The sequence below is a fragment of the Sardina pilchardus genome, chromosome 11 (genome assembly GCF_963854185.1).
Source record: "Sardina pilchardus chromosome 11, fSarPil1.1, whole genome shotgun sequence".
Taxonomy (NCBI): domain Eukaryota; kingdom Metazoa; phylum Chordata; class Actinopteri; order Clupeiformes; family Clupeidae; genus Sardina; species Sardina pilchardus.
In genome coordinates this window covers 6,501,822-6,519,939 of record NC_085004.1, presented here as the reverse complement: position 1 = coordinate 6,519,939, position 18,118 = coordinate 6,501,822, and the positions used below count along the sequence as shown (strand labels likewise).

At 41.1% G+C, this 18,118-nt stretch overlaps 1 protein-coding gene across 1 annotated transcript in view; it reads right to left on the bottom strand.

Moving 5' to 3' along the window:
- Positions 1–18,118, bottom strand: part of htr4 (5-hydroxytryptamine receptor 4) — a 90,765-nt gene that overhangs the window by 68,278 nt on the left and 4,369 nt on the right. The window contains exon 2 of the mRNA XM_062549919.1: positions 13,224–13,349. Coding sequence (XP_062405903.1) covers positions 13,224–13,349 — 126 coding nt within the window. The remainder of the gene's footprint in view (positions 1–13,223; positions 13,350–18,118) is intronic.

Genomic DNA, 18,118 nt, shown 5'->3' with positions numbered 1-18,118 from the left:
TATTCCAAACCTATACAGTAAAAACCGCTTCTGCAATGATATCATTTCACAACAATATATCTCAGCTGCAGTGTTGGTAGTAGCGGCGTTTAAGTATAATGGCGTTACTAACGGTGTTCATTACGGTGTCAGTAACGAAGTAATCTAATTAGTTACTTTTCTCATCGTTGCAACGCCATTATCGTTACTGAGAAGTAAATGTGCACTTTCTCTGTCTGTCGGATTTCTATAGTTTCTCACAGGGCTACTTCACTGAAACTGAACGTTATCTTCAAAGGAGGACCCTATACCTTTTAAAGATAGCCTATTTTATTTTTGAGGGCTTTTGATATCGGGGGTTACCTTACAGTAAAATTAATTATTAGCCTATTACACGTCTCTGCTGCATAGCCTACATTTCGTCAGGGCCGTTCAACTGGAGAAGGGGTTGTTCATTTACTCCTGTAGATTGCAAATATAGACTTGGTTGCGACTTCCGAACAGTTTTGTGAGTGCTACTTTGTTAATATTTGGGAAACTGCGAGTAAGGGACCGCGACCGCACAGCCCTGGCTGCTGAAGTGCCACGAGAGCGCAGCAAATCGTCAGAAACAATATATGTAAGCTCACAATAATCAGACCGGCCCAAAACGTTAACGGCCAACCGGGAATCCTCCGCATCTCCCGATAGCCACCCCGGGCCTGGGCTGGGTGGGCGGATGCCATGCGCACGTTACCGAATAATTAGCCTGACGAGCCAGACCCACATCAAGATGTAGGGTCTGGACACTCACCGTAGACAGGGCTCAATCGGAGGGGTGGGATAAACAGTTGTCTTTCAAATTCCCTCCCCGCAATAGGATAACGCTAAACTAATCATCTTCTTGTTTACAAATAACAGGATGCGTTACCGTCGCAACTTCTGGGGGGTATTCCATCAAGCGAGCTAACCGTAAATCGCGGCTAACTTTGATAAGCCTCGCTAATTTTAGCGAGAGTTCGGTTCCATTACTCCCGCTAACAGGAATCTCAGCTGAGTTGCTGGGGTAACATATGCTTCTGAACTAACCTGGTCGGTGGCAGGCTAACTGCCGAGCTAAATTAATCTGTTTTGCAAAAAAAACACCTGTCGGAAAACGAGTCCCACACCGTTGGTTCCGTCAACCTGTGCTTTCGTCACCTGTAGCCTACAACTTAAAAAATAGAAGGAGAAACTTTTTTCCGACAGCATTGATTAAGGCTACCTATTCGCTATTTTCAAAGAATTTCTGAAAATTATGCAACTTGTTTGAACTTGATCTGTGTGTGGTCCAAGGAATCTTGCGGCTCTGCACAAAGCACGTCTTTCGTGGTGTCATGCGCAGCGTGACAGGACAGCAGCCGGGGTATGTTTTGCGTGTTCTCGGGTTCGGTTCCCATGCGATGAATTTACATAGGCTATGTTAACACATTAATATTGCCATGTTTAGTTATACTCTTTAATGAAAGGCATCACTATTGATAAAGGGTCATGTACAGTAGCTTGTTCAGTGACAGTAGGCAGGCTGTCAGTGGGCTATACGATGCAAGGCAAGCCTATAGCCTAATAGCCTAGGTGCACAAAAGGCTCTTCCTGTACACACATTTATTTCCGGTGGAAATTAAACTGTTGTAACGGCATCTTCTGTACTTATGCTCGTTAAATCTTCCACTCTGACACTGAATATCTAACCTGACTTTCACCAGATCCTGTAGTTCGCTGTCTGCTTCACACAAGGATCTGGGACTTCTCGATAGGAGATGTATTTCTGAAGGCGGGTCCTTGTAAAACATCCTCGCATGTGATTTGATAAACCACTTGCCTGTTATCTTGAATGACGTGCTAGGCTTCTTCAAGCTCTTGCCAAACCCGGTCGGAAGAAGAGTAAAAACATCCTTGCCACCAGTAAATGTCTTCAAAACTATTCTCTGTTAATTTTTTAAAGAATGAATACGTGATAGATTCGACAAAACGGTTGAAATAGCAGAATCAATGTCAGCACAAGACTCCTCGCTGCGTGCCGCCATTGTTATTTGAATCAAACACTCGCTTCGGCGCTCCTGATTGGTTGCTCATTTTTTGAGCACTGGCACAGGGGTTTGGATTGCCCTCGCGTCCAGACCCTTGTGTGGAGCTCAGCGAAACGCCTCTGGTGGAGCATGGCGGAACTACAAGGGTCTGGCGAGAGTCAGGCTACTGAATATCTTGTTCAACTAATAATAACAATTTCAACACGTATAAATCTTTCTTTGTCGTAACGTGCTGATTCCCAGGTGCAGCATCAAACCGGGTCCGTGTAGACACTAATTGCATTACCAATAGCGGCAGGCTCAAACACACCTGGCTCCATCGGAAACACACAAGCGTACAGAGATCCTTTCCTGCACGTAGCCTATTCTGTAGGCTAAAGGCTATAATAATTAAAAGGTTTAGTCTATTGATTAGGCCTTTAGTTTGGATATCACCAACTGTATTACACAAATTAAATATTAAATGACATATTGAAAGCCAATATTGCATTTCAGATAATTATATTTCACAAACACTTCGGCAGAACTATGCTTATGGGAGACAATAGGCTAGGTTTTCTCCCAATAGGCTACTCCCAGGACAATATATAGGCTACTAATTTATTTTACGACCACCGAAAAAAAAATTCAGAGTGAACCCTTTTAAATAATCTACAAACGTAGGTTATCTTTAGGCTATTGTTGAATATGCCTAAGTTGTTTTGAGTTTAAATAGCCTGCTTATTCACAGTTTTGTTCAGAGTGAAGACAATCAAAGTCACAATTCAAAACATCATAATTAGGCTGTTTAGCGATTTACAGTAGCCCACGATTTCGTTATTATCCTTTTCTGTAGGCAACTTTCTATTTTTTCACTCTGTGTTCAATTTGATTACTTCCGATGAAAATCCTGTAGATGGCGCTTGTAAATCGAACTGAAATCGTCTAGTTTGCCTTAATTTTACGACATATATCCTCTTTTCGTCAATCTACGGTTTCGGTCTACTTTTCTACCTCGTGCACGAGCAGACATGAAGCTGATTTTAGCCTCGTTTGAATAAACGAGGGCAAGATGCAGCTAACTTGAGTTAATGGAACGGCTTCAGCCTAAAGTGAAAGTATACGCTAGTTCAAGCCAGGCTATTTCTTTTAAGCGCCGCCTTGTTTAGCGAGAATGATGGAATACCCCCCTGGTCGCATGTCAGTCACCATTATGTTAAGCCCACCCACTGACTCTATACATGCTGTGATTGGCCCGCTTTTTATTTTCCATTTCTCAGCTCCTTGCTCTACGGAGCGCTGCTAGACTGCCCCGCCAGCCAAATTACATTTGCTGCCGCTAGGGGCGTCTAGATTTCTAGGCTACCGAATAATTGTTTTTATTTTTCAATCAGTTAGGCTATAGGCCCTAATAAATATGTTTGACGTTAAAGATGTTATAGAACGTAATAGCGTTATAGAACATAAAAATTCACGTCAGTTACTTTGCTGAGTAACTAATTACTTTTACAGTGTGGTAACTGAGTTACTAACTCAATTACTTTTTGGCAGAAGTAATTTGTAACGGTAACTAATTACTTGTTTAAAGTAAGATGACCAACACTGCTCAGCTGATAATAAACAAACAATTATTGAATAAATGATGTTGGGTAAATTGGGCCAACCACAGCCAATTACAGTCTGGCTTAGACTCAGTGGCAGGGGTTATTCTTTTACACGTCGTTTCCCCCTTTTTATCTGGGCTTTTTGTTGTTGGTTTTTTTTTGTTCAGAACATTGCTCTTGTGTGTTTCATGGATATTTTGTTCACTGTAAACATGCAATATAGTAAAACATGTTCTATTATAGCCTACTGTAAACAGTATTTATACTGTACCTCCTGAAATGAAGAGTAAAAAAAAAATATTTGCTTTTAACTACATGTAGAATGCTTTTGAATGTGAACATTACATGTGGACAGTTCCCAACCGAGACATTTTGTGTAAAAAGGCTGGATTGCATGTTTTGCATGCAAATACCTGTAAAACTGCAACATAAAATTCTATGCATTTTTGTAATGTCAACAGTAGCCAGTATTTTGAAACCTAGTGTACTCTGATTGCACGTATCTTGTGAAGTGAAAAGTCTCATTCTTTGACAGAATAATTTCATTTTGAGTCAGGTTTTCAGTGTTTCGGTAAAGTAAGTGTGTGCAGAGAAATGACGAGTTAGTGTATATGTAACAAAATGTGGTGTAACAACATGGAATGTGTTTTTGAGAGGAAAATGATCAATTTGGCCAATTGTGATTTGTAGGTGCGAGTCTGTGTTAAGAGTTTAGAAAAAGTGTCTGAAGTATCGGGTAAGCGCTTAGCAATTGAAAAAAACTTTTTACAGAGTAAGTTAACAAACGGCTGAAGAACAAGTGACAAAAACATTGGGGGTGGTGGAAAGAGAAAAAGCACAAAAGGGAGTGAGAGTGACAGAGAGAGAGAGAGAGAGAAAGAAAGAGAGGGTAAATAGAACTCTAAACAGAGGGGCTTTACATTGTCACATCTGCTAAATTTATCTTGATGAATTCAGTCAGCTTACACTGTCATTACATTTTTGTTCGTCACAAGTCATGACACGGCAAAGAGAGACCTTGATATTTTTGTCATTGATGCATTCACTACAGGGCTATGTGTGTGTGTATGTGTGTGTGTGTGTGTGTGTGTGTGTGTGTGTGTGTGTGTTTTATGAGGTATATTTGGTGCAAAAGTCACAAGCACATTTAACTGCAGATTTTGTATGCGCACACTAAAGTCACAAATGTGTAATCGTACATTTGAAGTTGTACATATTTTTGTTATACCTTGTTAACACTAGAAGCGCCGGGCCGTTCTGACCCACTTATACCTAGAAGCGCCGCGACCCGGTCATTTGACCGCTTTGACGACCTACTAGAAGCGCTGTGCTGGTGTGAACTACTTAAAGCCCGGTGAGGCGGTCAAATGTCCGCTGAGTCCTTAGACTGGGACGCTTTCACTTACACATAATGATAGCTAGATGGCGCTTCGTGCACGAATCAAATCGTTTGGTCATAGATTCAGTTTGCACTATGCCATGTCTCATTCGTGTCAAACCGTGTTGATAGTCTGTTGTTGTTTCATTATGACATACAACACATTTGAGGTAGGCGATCTGTTCATTTATTTGTGTTGTTTGAGGTAAAAACTCTTGAAGAGTTTTTGAACAAACCTTAAGCAAACTTGACTTTCAACTTTTTCGTAGTTTTTTTTTTTAATATATATAGCCTATTTCGTTTTTTTATAAGTATGAATATTAGTTTTTAATATTTTGGAGATTGTTATAAAGATGATTAAATCAATGTCACACATGGTAGTTTGAGTGCAGTTAATCTACGAATAGGCTAATAACATTCAGTTATCGCCTGAAAATAATCAAGTCGTTGCACGCCTAGTCATAAGTAGGCTACCGTCAGAACGATCCAAAAAAGTGCTGAAACGTTGACCATTGTGATTCAAAATTTACTTGCCTATTGCTGTGACAGATAACAGTTTTGTTTTGGAGTCGTGGGAGAGAAGTAGCGGGCTTCTGCGATGTTTTCCGAGGGAAGAGTGCTTTGGAAGGCTAATAAGGTTAATAATTCCTCCCAATAATATCAAGCTTTACACATGCAGTTTAATAAAAACAACTATCTAATCGTAAATTGTTTTTGAACGACAGTTGTAACTGGCAGCTTTAGACCTTTAGACACTCCTTTTAGGGGAGTCTAACAACAAAGTCTACCTCCCTGCCCCCACTGAAGTTTCGCTTGCCGTGAATGTTTTGGCCAAAACTTCGAATTTCAGCTGAAAATAATTTTTACACACGTAGGCTGTGTAAAAATCTTGTAGGGATCTTGTAGGGTCTAGCTACCTCGGAGGGGGAAGATAGAGAGAGCAGCTATGCTGAGCAGGCATAGGCGCGAGAGTTAAAAATGATGAGTGAAAGATATTGGCCGCGTTTCCCAAACACGTTAAGAAGCTCTTAACGCCAAGATCTTCTTTGGAGCGCTTTTAAGAACGCTGTGAAAGAAAAACATGTTTCCCAGAGTCGCTCTTAGCTTAAGAAGATCTTTCACTAAGAAGGAAACGTAAGATCGAGCTGACCCACTCTTAACAGCCTTCTTAGCGATCAAATGCTCAGTGATCATAGCCTGCCGCTAGGGGCACCTAGATTTCTAGGCTTGAGTGATCAACCTGCGTCAGGGAAATGTATCCTCCACTTTTTTAAACAATAAAACAATTTTCAATGTTGCAATGCACTCGTGGCTGTGGACCACTGGCGCAAGAAACATAGACTTAAAAAAATAATATTGAATTACACGTTTAAGTTTTCAACACATCTGCATATGAGTTTATAATACTTCACATACAAAAAACATAACACTCGCAGGCCACATGGGCTGGAGGGCTACATCTTCTCCGATATTAATAAAGTAGACTAGCCTACATCACATGCCTACTACCACACTATTTATAAGAGAGATGGGATGCGTCTTGCATGAGTTAATGGATGGCCTGAGCTAATAAAAAATAGACCTAGGCTATATTGATAATCACCCTGTTTTATCAGTCAGTTTGAGTTTTTTGGCAGACGTAAGGAGCCGCGACGCACAGCCCAGGCTGCAGAAGTGCCGCAAGGGCGCAGCAAATTATCTTCAGAAACAATATATTTAAGCTCACGATATTCACACCGGCCCAAAACGTTAACGGCCCACCGGTAATCCTCCCGAATCTCCCGATTAGCCACCCGGGCCTGCACACACACACACACACACACACACACACACACACACACACACACACACACACACACACACACACGATACATGCGTAGCCTAATTGCACCTGTAGGGGGAACACGGGGCGCTGTGTGACTTGTGCGGTTATAAAGGGGTGGGCGATCGATTTGCGTGGCATCGATTGATTCCGTTTCAGCACCACCGTGGTGAACAGCTCTCGTTAAGAGCTTCTTCAGAAGCTTCTTTGGCTTGATCTTAAGAATCTCCTAAGAAGGCAGTTAAGAACGCTTTTGGGAGACACCCGTATCTTAGCGCTCCTTCTTAAAGGAATAGTTCGGAATTTTGGACATAGGACCTCATTTCCAACTTTACCGAGGTGATATAGGTCGGTGGAGACCGTTTTTATCGAGTTTAGCCCCTTCCTTCAGTTGCAGCGTCCCCCTTTGCTAACGCTGGTTTTGAGCTAACACATTTCTACGGTAACATCAGTCTGACATCAACAACAGTCTACTCACTCCACCGCACACCCGAGACAAGTCAATTAAATCGTCGGACTATCGATGTCCGTGTTGATAGAATAATTTTAGAAATAAAACTAACCTTGCAACTCAATGATTTATTACATTTTGAGGGACTAGTTTCTCAATATCAATCCGCCACTGCCATACAGGGAACAAAGTAGGCTATTGCAATGCGATGCAAGGTTCGTTTTATTTCTAACATGGTTCTATCAACACTAGGCATACATCGATAGTCTGACGCTAAAATGTATTGGCTAAAATGGCTATGTTTGCGATGTCTGCTGGAAAAAAAGCTATAGGCCTATTGTTTCTACAATTTAACACTAGAAGCGCCAAGCGCCGGTCATTTGACCGCTGACACGTATTACTAGAAGCGCCGTGTAGGTTTGACCTAGATATACCTAGAACTGCCGGGCTGCGGTCATTTGACCGCAGTGATTACAAAAAAAAAAATAAAAATTTCACTCGATTAAATTCCAGGACCCTACGTTCACCACTTTTCCTAAATACGCGTGTTTTGTCACCCAGAATATTTACATGATCAAAAGCACACCAGTACAAGCTAGTTTAGAGCTATTTTGCGCTCACTTATGTGACAACACTATGTTGTCTCGCGTTCGGCCATGTTTGTCCAGGCTGCTATTCTCTTTTCTCACAGCAGATGTCGCAAGGGTTTCCTGTCAGTCGGGCATGAGAATAATATTTTACCATAAAACATATAGTTTATATATGTGCAATATGTATTATATATGTGCTTTATTTTAATAACTATTTTTCATTTACATGGCATAGTCTATGGAGGCGATTTACAGTGGCAAAATGCGAGTTTGTTTTGAAAACGTTGCGACAGGCCTACATGTGTAAACAATATTTTCTTCGTAGCCTATTTATGTACGTAGGGCGCGTATGCCTACGTATATTCATAGTTGTATATCTTATCTTCTATTTGTAGGCTATCTTTTAAAGCTCAGACTAATGTATAAGCATTTTCTTACATATTTGCTGGACTGACTGAGTTACGTCAAGTCAAAAACCTATCCTAACATATTCTCTAGAAAATGTCAAGTGGCGCAGCGTTAACACCCCTGTCTGTAACGCCAAAGACCCGGGTTCACATCTTGGCAGGAGCGAAATACAGAATCTCATATCGATTGAATTTATTGACCGTGTTCAACGTCGACGAACAATTATTTTTTGTTAATGGTTTTTAATAACAAACTATCTGAAATAAACGGATGAATCACAATACTGTTTAGGCCTACCATTAACGAAAAATAATTTCGCCAGCCAATCATTTTCTGAGCCAAATTGAGCCGCCATCTGACAAACTTTGACTAAGCCAGTTAGACTTTTTGCATCTAAAAATAATTATATCATAGTGACACGCGAAAAAATAAACGATAGCCTAGAAACTAGGCCTAGGCCTACATGAGATTTTCCCACTGGACACACCACATCAGTATTGTGCTCGTTGCTACGATACACAGGACTCACAGTGAGTTGACGACCAATGAAAATGACATGGGGAAAATAAGCAAACAAAGTAGCCTGATTTTGATCTGTACCTTACATAGGCTACTTTCCTAATTCCTACGTAGGGCTACTCAGACTTTTGTTAAATCGTCAGGGCCCGGTTGCACAAACACCAAAACCAAAGATTGATGATATGAACCAAATATTCTGGAACAGATGGATTTACAGCATTGAACGTGATAGGATATTAGGCTAGCCTACTGCTGCGACTTCCACCGTTTCCTTTCCAGAGATTGCTGCGCTGTTCACAACGCAATGAACGCATGCAGTCTACATTGAAGTGAAACGTGCAGAACGTTGTCCAAAACAATACAATAACATTGTGTGTTGATATCTAATACAATATACACATCTGTAGACATGAAGTGGCAACTAAAGCCATTATCAGTCATGAAAACTGTGGCGGCTGCATTAAGGTTTTGGCTGAGCCAGCTAGCCAGCCAACAACTTCATTAGCCAGCCGTTCTCAAAGCAAATGGCTTCGGGGTCTATACATAACACACTATCCATTGCAGCCTATTTGAAACCGATCATCCCCCCTCCCCCATACACTCGTCTAGGCTACAGACATCACCGCGGCATTGAGGACAATTAACCGCCTCCCCACCCCCTCTCTCTGTCCCCTGCAGGCTGTAGGCTGGCTAGGCAACTCGTGGAAGAATGCGCAATCATGTGTGAATAGAAAAGAATAGAATATAGCCTACTTTACTGATGCCTTGTTCAAAAGAACTTCCGTCATGAATAGGTTGGGAATCGAACCAGCAACCCTTGGGTGCTCAAGCCGAAGCTCTAACCAGTGAGCTACAGCTCTGCTTATCAAACATGTGAAAATGTGTGTCTCAATGCTGAATCTCGAATTCACATAGAAGTTAGCTTAAATTGTAGAAACAATAGGCCTATAGCTTTTTTTCAGCAGACATCGCAAACATAGCCTACACATTCGCAAAACGGAGAATATCATTCACTCATTATTTCAAATTATGCTACTTCTCACACCTATGCCTGCTCAGCATAGCTCTCTCTATCTCCCTCCCTCCGAGGTAGCTAGACCCTATAAGATGCTTCTCCCTAAATGAATGAAAGTTGTTTTAGAAAGTAGCCACGGTAGCCTGTAAAATGCGGCATGAAATCCTGGCTACTGTGTAGGCTAATTGAAACCAGACTGTTAGGCTCTTTGTTCCAGGTGACCAGGTCCGATCATTTTCGGCGGCGCATACATATAGGCTACCTGAATAGAAGTGAATTTGGGGAGTGAATTAGAACTAGCCACATTCACTTTTAGAGCATTTTAGTTGAAAGTCAAGTTTGCTTAAGGTTTGTTCAAGAACTCTTCCAGTTTTTACCTCAAACAACACAAATCAACACAAATACATGAACAGATAACTCAAACGTGCTATATGTCATAATGAAACAAACAACCAGACTATCAACAATACGGTCTGACACGAATGACACATGGCTTAGTGCAAACTGAATTTATGACCAAACGATTTGATTCGTGCACGAAGCGCCATCTAGCGATCATTATGTGTAAGTAACAGCCTCCCAGTCTAAGGACTCAGCGGTCTTTTGACCGCCTCGCCGCGCTTTAAGTAGTTCACAACAGCACGGCGCTTCTAGTAGGTCGTCAAAGCGGTCAAATGACCGGGGCGCGGCGCTTCTAGGTATAAGTGGGTCAGAACCATGGAGGTATTATAAGAACTGGAGAAAGTGAACAAGTCCCGCCCCCATTCATTTAAATGGGAATGCTAGGCTAGTGAAAAGTGCCAAAATTGAACGATTTTTTCAGGTTTCAACATGGCGTTTCAAGGGGCTTGTTTCCGGTGCCGTTTTACTTAGCCAATTAAGTGCCAGGTTACCGATTGACGTAAGGTACAGAAGGAGAGCTCGTGCCCACACTAAGCTCGTGCATGAGCTGAGAGTGGAACAGCCACCAATCAGCATGAGTAAAACGTAGGTAAAACGGCACCGGACATGATGTATTTCTGGAAAATGGCGACGAGGAAGTGCTTTGCTAATCGGCGAAGCTAATTAGTCAAATCCTGACCCCCTGGTCAGAACGGCACGGCGCGGCGCTTCTAGTGTTAAGCTAACTTCTATGTGAATTCGAGATTCAGGATTGACACACACATTTTAACTCATTATCGAAGCGTAGCTGTAGCCAACTGGTTAGAGCCTCAGCCTCATGACCCAAGGGTTGCTGGGTCGATCCCTGACCTGTTCATGGCTGAAGTTCTTTTGAGTAAGGCATCAATAAAGTAGGCTATATTCTATTGTATTCTTTTCTTTTCACACAACTACACGCACGCTGGCGAATTCGAACATTCTGAAACGCGCATATGCAATGAAACATGATTGCGCATTCTTCCACGAGTTGCCTAGCCAGCCTACAGCCTGCAGGGGACAGAGAGAGGGGGTGGGGAGGCGGTTAATTGTCCTCAATGCCGCGGTGATGTCTGTAGCCTAGACGAGTGTATGGGGGAGGGGGAATGATAGGTTTCAAATAGGCTATGTTTGCAATGGAAAGTGTGTTATGTATAGACCCCGATGCCATTTGCTTTGAGAATAACGGCTGGCTGGTGAAGTTGTTGGCTGGCTAGCTGGCTCAGCCTAAACGTCTAACTGGCTTAGTCAAAGTTTGTCAGATGGCGGCTCAATTTGGCTGGCAAAATTATTTTTCGTTAATGGTTTATAGCTCCCAATGTCTACGAAATGCAAATGTAAATACAATGATCCCGCCCATGTCGTCATCATCTTTTATCACTTGTCAATTGCTGTGAAGGTGTGATCCAAGAGGTGTCATCCCAGCCCCCCACTGCTACCGCGTCGTAAATAATTGTCCTCGCCAACTCAAAAGTTCCCTTGCTATGTATTTAATCATTCAAATGCTTACTTTACATGTTGCTTATTTCGGGGAGATGTCCTTAATATCATGATATACATGTTCTTTACCACATTTTTCATCCAGACTCAATTTAAAGATGAGAGTTAAAAAGAGATACACAGGGAATCGAACTCCGGTCGATCGCGTAGAAGGTCAGATATTTACCCCTAAACCAACTGATTCACGTGAAAACTTTAGCAATGAGAGAGATACTAGGGTATTGAGCCACCAGCCGTTGCAAAAACCTGGAATGAATATCATAATAGAAAATAGTTTGTACAATACTAGTAAACTATTTACAGCAAATATGTAAGAAAATGCTTATAGCCTACATTAGTCTGAGCTTTAAAGATACAACTAGGCCTATAGAAGATATACAACTTAGAAGATATAGAACTATGAATGTACGTAGGCATACTAAGTAGGCTAAGCCCAAATAAATGCATAAGAAAGGTTTGCCCACAGATGAATGATTTGGCCTAAATTAATTTAATAGGCAACGACGAATTTCAGCTGAAAATAATTTTTACACACATAGCCCTATGCTTAATAGAACAACGTCACACAACGTTTTCAAAACAAACTTTTTTACCACTGTAAATCGCCTCCATACACTATGCCATGTAAAGGAAAAATAGTTATTAAAATAAATAACATATATAATAGGCTATATATTGCACATATATAAACTATATGTTTTATTATATTATCCTCATGCCCGACTGACAGGAAACTTATGGGAACCCTTGCGACATCTGCTGTGAGAAAAGAGAATAGCAGCCTGGAAAAACATGGCCGAACGTGAGACTCGCATTGTTGTGAAATAAGTAATAGCAAAATAGCTCTAAACTAGCTTGTACCGGTGTGCTTTTGATCATGTAAAAATACTGGGTGATAAAACACGCATATTTAGGAAAAGTCATGAACGTAGGGTCCTGGAATTGAATCGAGTGAAAAGATATATATATTTTTTTTGTAATCACTGCGGTCAAATGACCGCAGCCCGGCAGTTCTAGGTATATCTAGGTCAAACCTACACGGCGCTTCTAGTAATACGCGTCAGCGGTCAAATGACCGGCGCTTGGCGCTTCTAGTGTTAACACAAAATAGGGGCTACGGGTTCACAAATCCTTTTTACAGGTACACAAATCCTATTTTGTGTATCACAACTTCCTGGCCTCATCTTCTCGAGACTTTTGCTTCATATAGGCCTACAGTACACTGCAACGATTAGGGCAAAACAGATTCGCACATCCGTGTTTCATAATCTGAGAACATGCACAACATTTGTGCATTTGTAAACCCAAATAATGCATCAGAAGTTGTGCATCTGTGAAATATTTTCTCATTCTATAGATCACACTTCATAGTGTGTGTGTGTGTGTCTTGTACATCCGGGAGGTGCAGGCATGAAAGTGTGCATCCATGTGTGTCCGTGTGTGTTCCATGAGTGCGTGTGCATGTAGCCTACATACTGTACGTGTGTGTGTGTGTGTGTGTGTGTGTTGTTACCTTAGCTGGCGGTCCTTGCACACAGCCACCATGACCAGCAGGTTGCCAAGTACACTCATGAGCATGACCAGAGAGAGGAAGACGATGAGAGCGACGCGTTCATCAAAACTCTGACCGCTGCTGCTGCTGCAGAGAGAGAGAGGGAGATGGGGAGAGTCAGAGAGAGAGAGAGAGAGTTTATTCAACCAGCATTTAAACATCGACCCCCCCCCCCCCCCCACACACACACACACACACACACACACACACACACATACACACACACACTGACCAGAGAAAGAAAGAAGGAATAGAGATGGGGGGACCATAACGGGGGAAACGAAAGAGATGCTACCCATCCAGAATGCAACTACTGCAACAGCACAGATAACATAGTTCAGCAACATTTCCTCGTACAATCCACAGGGCACTGGGCTTCACTCAGAACCTCCTAATTGACCTGCTTTGTTGTGACTTGACTGATGTGAAATATTCCGTTGTGGATCTCTGAAGTGCAAGACGAGGCAAAGTCACCCTCGACAACATAAAAAAAACAACAACAAAAAACAAAGTAGAAAATGTAATTCCATGGAAGGAATTACCATTGCAGGTATGCAAAAAGGTTGCTGTGTAAAACATTGTATTGGGCCTATAGTTAAAAAGACAAGGCTATGTATGACACAGAAGCATAGATAATAAATGACAATAACTCAATTCCAATTCCACTGAAATTACTTGGAAACCCACATTTTAAAAGTGATTTATGAAAATGCATCAACATAGTATTTTGGAAAATAACTCTTCATTTAGGCCTATTAGAATTTAAAAGACTGAAATGAAGTTGCCAACTTCAAACGAGTTGCAAGCGCTGACACTTTAGTAGCCTACTGAAGTTCACCTACAGTGAAACGACTGGTAGCTTACATAGCCTACATATCTCTACACTTTAATGCAGGTTAAAAGTATTGGAATACGGAATACAATCACAAACAATAATCAACGATGATGCAGCAACAGGTAGGATATCTAGCAAAACGTAGAATAGTCTATACACCAGTGGCGGCTGGTGGTTTCAGAATTAACGGAGGAAGGTGTGTGCGTGGGGGGGGGGGGGGGGGGGGGTCTTTCAGAGAGGGAAGTTGTTAAGCCCACATTATGGTTATGGATATGATTTAAAAGTAAGTAAATTGGAATTAATAAATACAATTATTTGTACCCCAGCTTGTTAGTATACTTTTAGTATCCTGTACTGTTTTATACCCCTTTACTGCAAGACATAATTCATGCACTGAAAATGTGCAAGGACTTTTATTTTGACATTTCTTAGGCTGCGTTTAGACTGCAGATCGGATATGCTCAATTCCGATTCTGTGCTCATATCCGATTTACAGATTTACATCTACTTTCGGCAGTGACCCAAATCCGATCATGTGTGTTTACATTTGCCAGACACTTGAAATGGCCCGCATGCGTATGAGCTAAACGTTTCTCAGTTCAAACTAGCTTTACACAAAGACGATAGACTTGAGAGCTGTGAAACTTGACCAGAACATAGTTATACATCTCTACTCCATGAAAGTTGAAACAGAATGTAAAAAAAAAATTGTAGTTTGTTAATAACTTAACTTAACAGTGACATGTAGCCTACCTTAATTGTTACAACCTACGCAGCCATAAAAAAGTGCGGCACATGTAACAGTACAGCGTAGTGGTTATAACAGTGCTAAAATCGTGAATCCTATAACATATTTTAACACAAAACACTGCTAGCTTAAACAAAGAACATCTGTGTTCATATATAGTCAACAAAAAAAAAAGTCCAAATGTATGACTGTTAAAGCTAAATATTGTAGGCTATGAGTGATTAGCCATTGCTGTACAGTATTACATGCTAGCTCACAATAACCTTTGAATAGGCTTATTTTGGTCATATCGACTTGATAAAACCTGTTATGAACTGCTTATTTCTTACATGTCTGAAGCATTTGGTCCAACACTAATATTTGAAGTTGCTGTGTTTTGTAATTGGGTGTGATCGCGGTACATAAACATAATCCATAACTCGCAATCATAATTGCTCGCGCATGCGCTATAAAACTAGTTTATTTTGCCAGAGACGGGTGTTAGCCTAGCTCAATTTACTGTCTATAACCCACACGTCATGTTTTTTATTTTCATTTAATTGCATTTGCTGTGACTATATAAACCAAATGGCACTCATGTTAACTTGAAACAGAGGGACTGACAAAATTAATGACATGTGATAAAAGTCTACTCATTCAAATGTCACGAAGTAAACAGAACGTAGCCTAATATCTGCTAATATCAATAGGGCAACTTTTAACACGCTCCGCCAGCGCGCCCACTCGGAATTGTAACTTAACGTAATTACCAGGTGCAAAATTGCCACAGATTAATGACGTGTGGGACGCATTGCACTGGAATATCCGATTTGTCTGTTTAGACTGTAGACAAATGAACACATATCCGATCTGTATCTGATTTAAAACCACATACGAAAGGGGCCTGTATCCGATCTGAGGAGATCGGAATTCATGTGTTTTTTTTCTGTTTACACCGTTGTGGCACAGATCGGATACGTGCCACATGAGAGCAAAAAATCGGATTTGGGTCACTTCAGACTGGCAGTCTAAGGCTTAGTTCACACTGGCAGTCGAAATCGGATGTCTTGCATATCCGATCAGAAACTGATCTATCTGACTGACTGTTCTCATTGCATATGGCAAGTGATCACATCTGATCACATCCGATCTTGGCGTGCAATGCTCAGATCCGATATAAATTACACACACCTGGATTCATTAGGTAGAGTTGTACACAACCAAGTCGTCATGGATGAGAGTGGATTTCTATTTTATATTTTCCAACTTATTATGCGTAGCCGCGGCGCAAATACCTCGTCACCATTAACGTTACAGTTTTCTATGTTTCACCATAAAATGATGACGTTGGTTTTTGTTTTGCTGGTAGCCCTGGCGCACGCGCTGAATCAGTCAATCAATCACTTCCGTCACTCAGGATTACGTTGCAATTGTTTGTCGCAGTGCAAATGACGAAAGGGGCACGTTGAAATCCTATTCAAGTGGTTCGACTGTTCAGATTGAGTCATATCCGATAGTAAGTGATATTGAAACCACCTCCGTATGTGGTGCGAATCAGCATTGGAAAAATCGCATTTCATGCGGTTTTGTGCCGTTCAGACTGCCCAAAATTCAAGCTAGATACAATCCAGATAAGCAAAAAATCGGATTTCGACTGCCAGTGTGAACTAAGCCTAAGGCTGCGTTTAGACTGCAGATCGGATATGCTCAATTCCGATTTTGTGCTCATATCCGATTTTTTTGATTGCATGTTTACATCTACTTTCGCCAGTGACCCAAATCCGATCATGTGTGTTTACATTTGCCAGACACTTGAAATGGCCCGCATGCGCATGGGCTAAAAGTTTCTTGTAGGGGAGAACCAGAACAATCGTAACACTTTTTTTATTTTCTCAGTTCAAACTAGCTTTACACAAAGACGATAGACTTGAGAGCAGTGAAACTTGACCAGAACAGAGTCATACATCTCTACTCCGTGAAAGTTTAAACAGAATGTAACAAATATGTTGCAGTTTGTTAATAACTTAACTTAACAGTGACATGTAGCCTACCTTTGTTCCAACCTACGCAGCCATAAAAAAGTGCGGTAGGCTACAGTTGTAACAGTATAGCGTCATGGTTGTAACAGTGCTAAAATCATGAATCCTATAACATATTTTAACACAAAACACTGCTGGCTTAAACAAAGAACATCTGTTTTCATATATAATCAACAAAAAAGGTCCAAATGTATGACTGTTAAAGCTAGTTGTATGAGTGATTATATAGCCATTGCAAACCATATGGTATTATGCTAGCTCACAATAAGCTTTAAATAGGCTTATTTTGGTCATATCAACTTGATAAAACCTGTTAATATAGTTGATGAACTGCTTATTTCTTACATTTCTGAAGCAATTGGTCCAACACTGATAATGAAGTTGCTGTGTTAACTTTCATTGGGTGTGATCGCGGCACATAAAAATAATCCATAACTCGCAATCATAATTGCTCGCACATGCGCGATAAAATCAGTTAATTTTGTCAGAGACGGGTGTTACAACTAACTCGTTTACTGTCTATGCAACTTACCCGCACAGGTCTAGGTCATGTTTTTTATTTTCATTTAATTGCATTTGCTGTGACTATATAAATCAAATGGCACTCATGTTAACTTGAAACAGATCGAGGGACTGACGAAATGAATGACATGTGATTGAAGTCTACACATTCAAATTTCACGAAGCAGTTAAGAGTCATTGCATGAGAAAACCAGGCAGAGGTGGGAAGATGGGGGTCGGCCAAATCGGCTCATACTTTGTATATGTGATAAGTATGTGGAACTATGAACAGCCATATACTTAAAACCCTCCAGCTGTTTTTTGTTATGGAGTTCTGGGACCCCTCTCAGAGACCCTCAAAAATCCAACAATTCATGGCTGAAAATGACTGAAATTGCCATTTCTACCCTGATTATCCTGATAAAGATATGAACATAAGCTTTATATTTCCATAGAGCCTAGGTAGCATAGTTTTAAAGACCAAAAGGTGCACCGAGGGGTTATCTACACCACTGAAAGCAACATTTTCCTCCCTCTAAATTTCGGTCATTTTTAAGAAGCATTATCTTGTATTCGCAGTGGCTTTGGTGGATGGTTTTACTGTTGCTGGAGAAAGGAACATCTACTGATTCAAAAACAATTGTCGTCTAATTGGGCCACACATAATGTGTGCCGTGCCAGGAGGGTCTTTAGGAGGGTCAAACTTTACAGTTTGCTCGGTTTCAGCTTCCAGCTTTTTTCTGAAAATACCAGC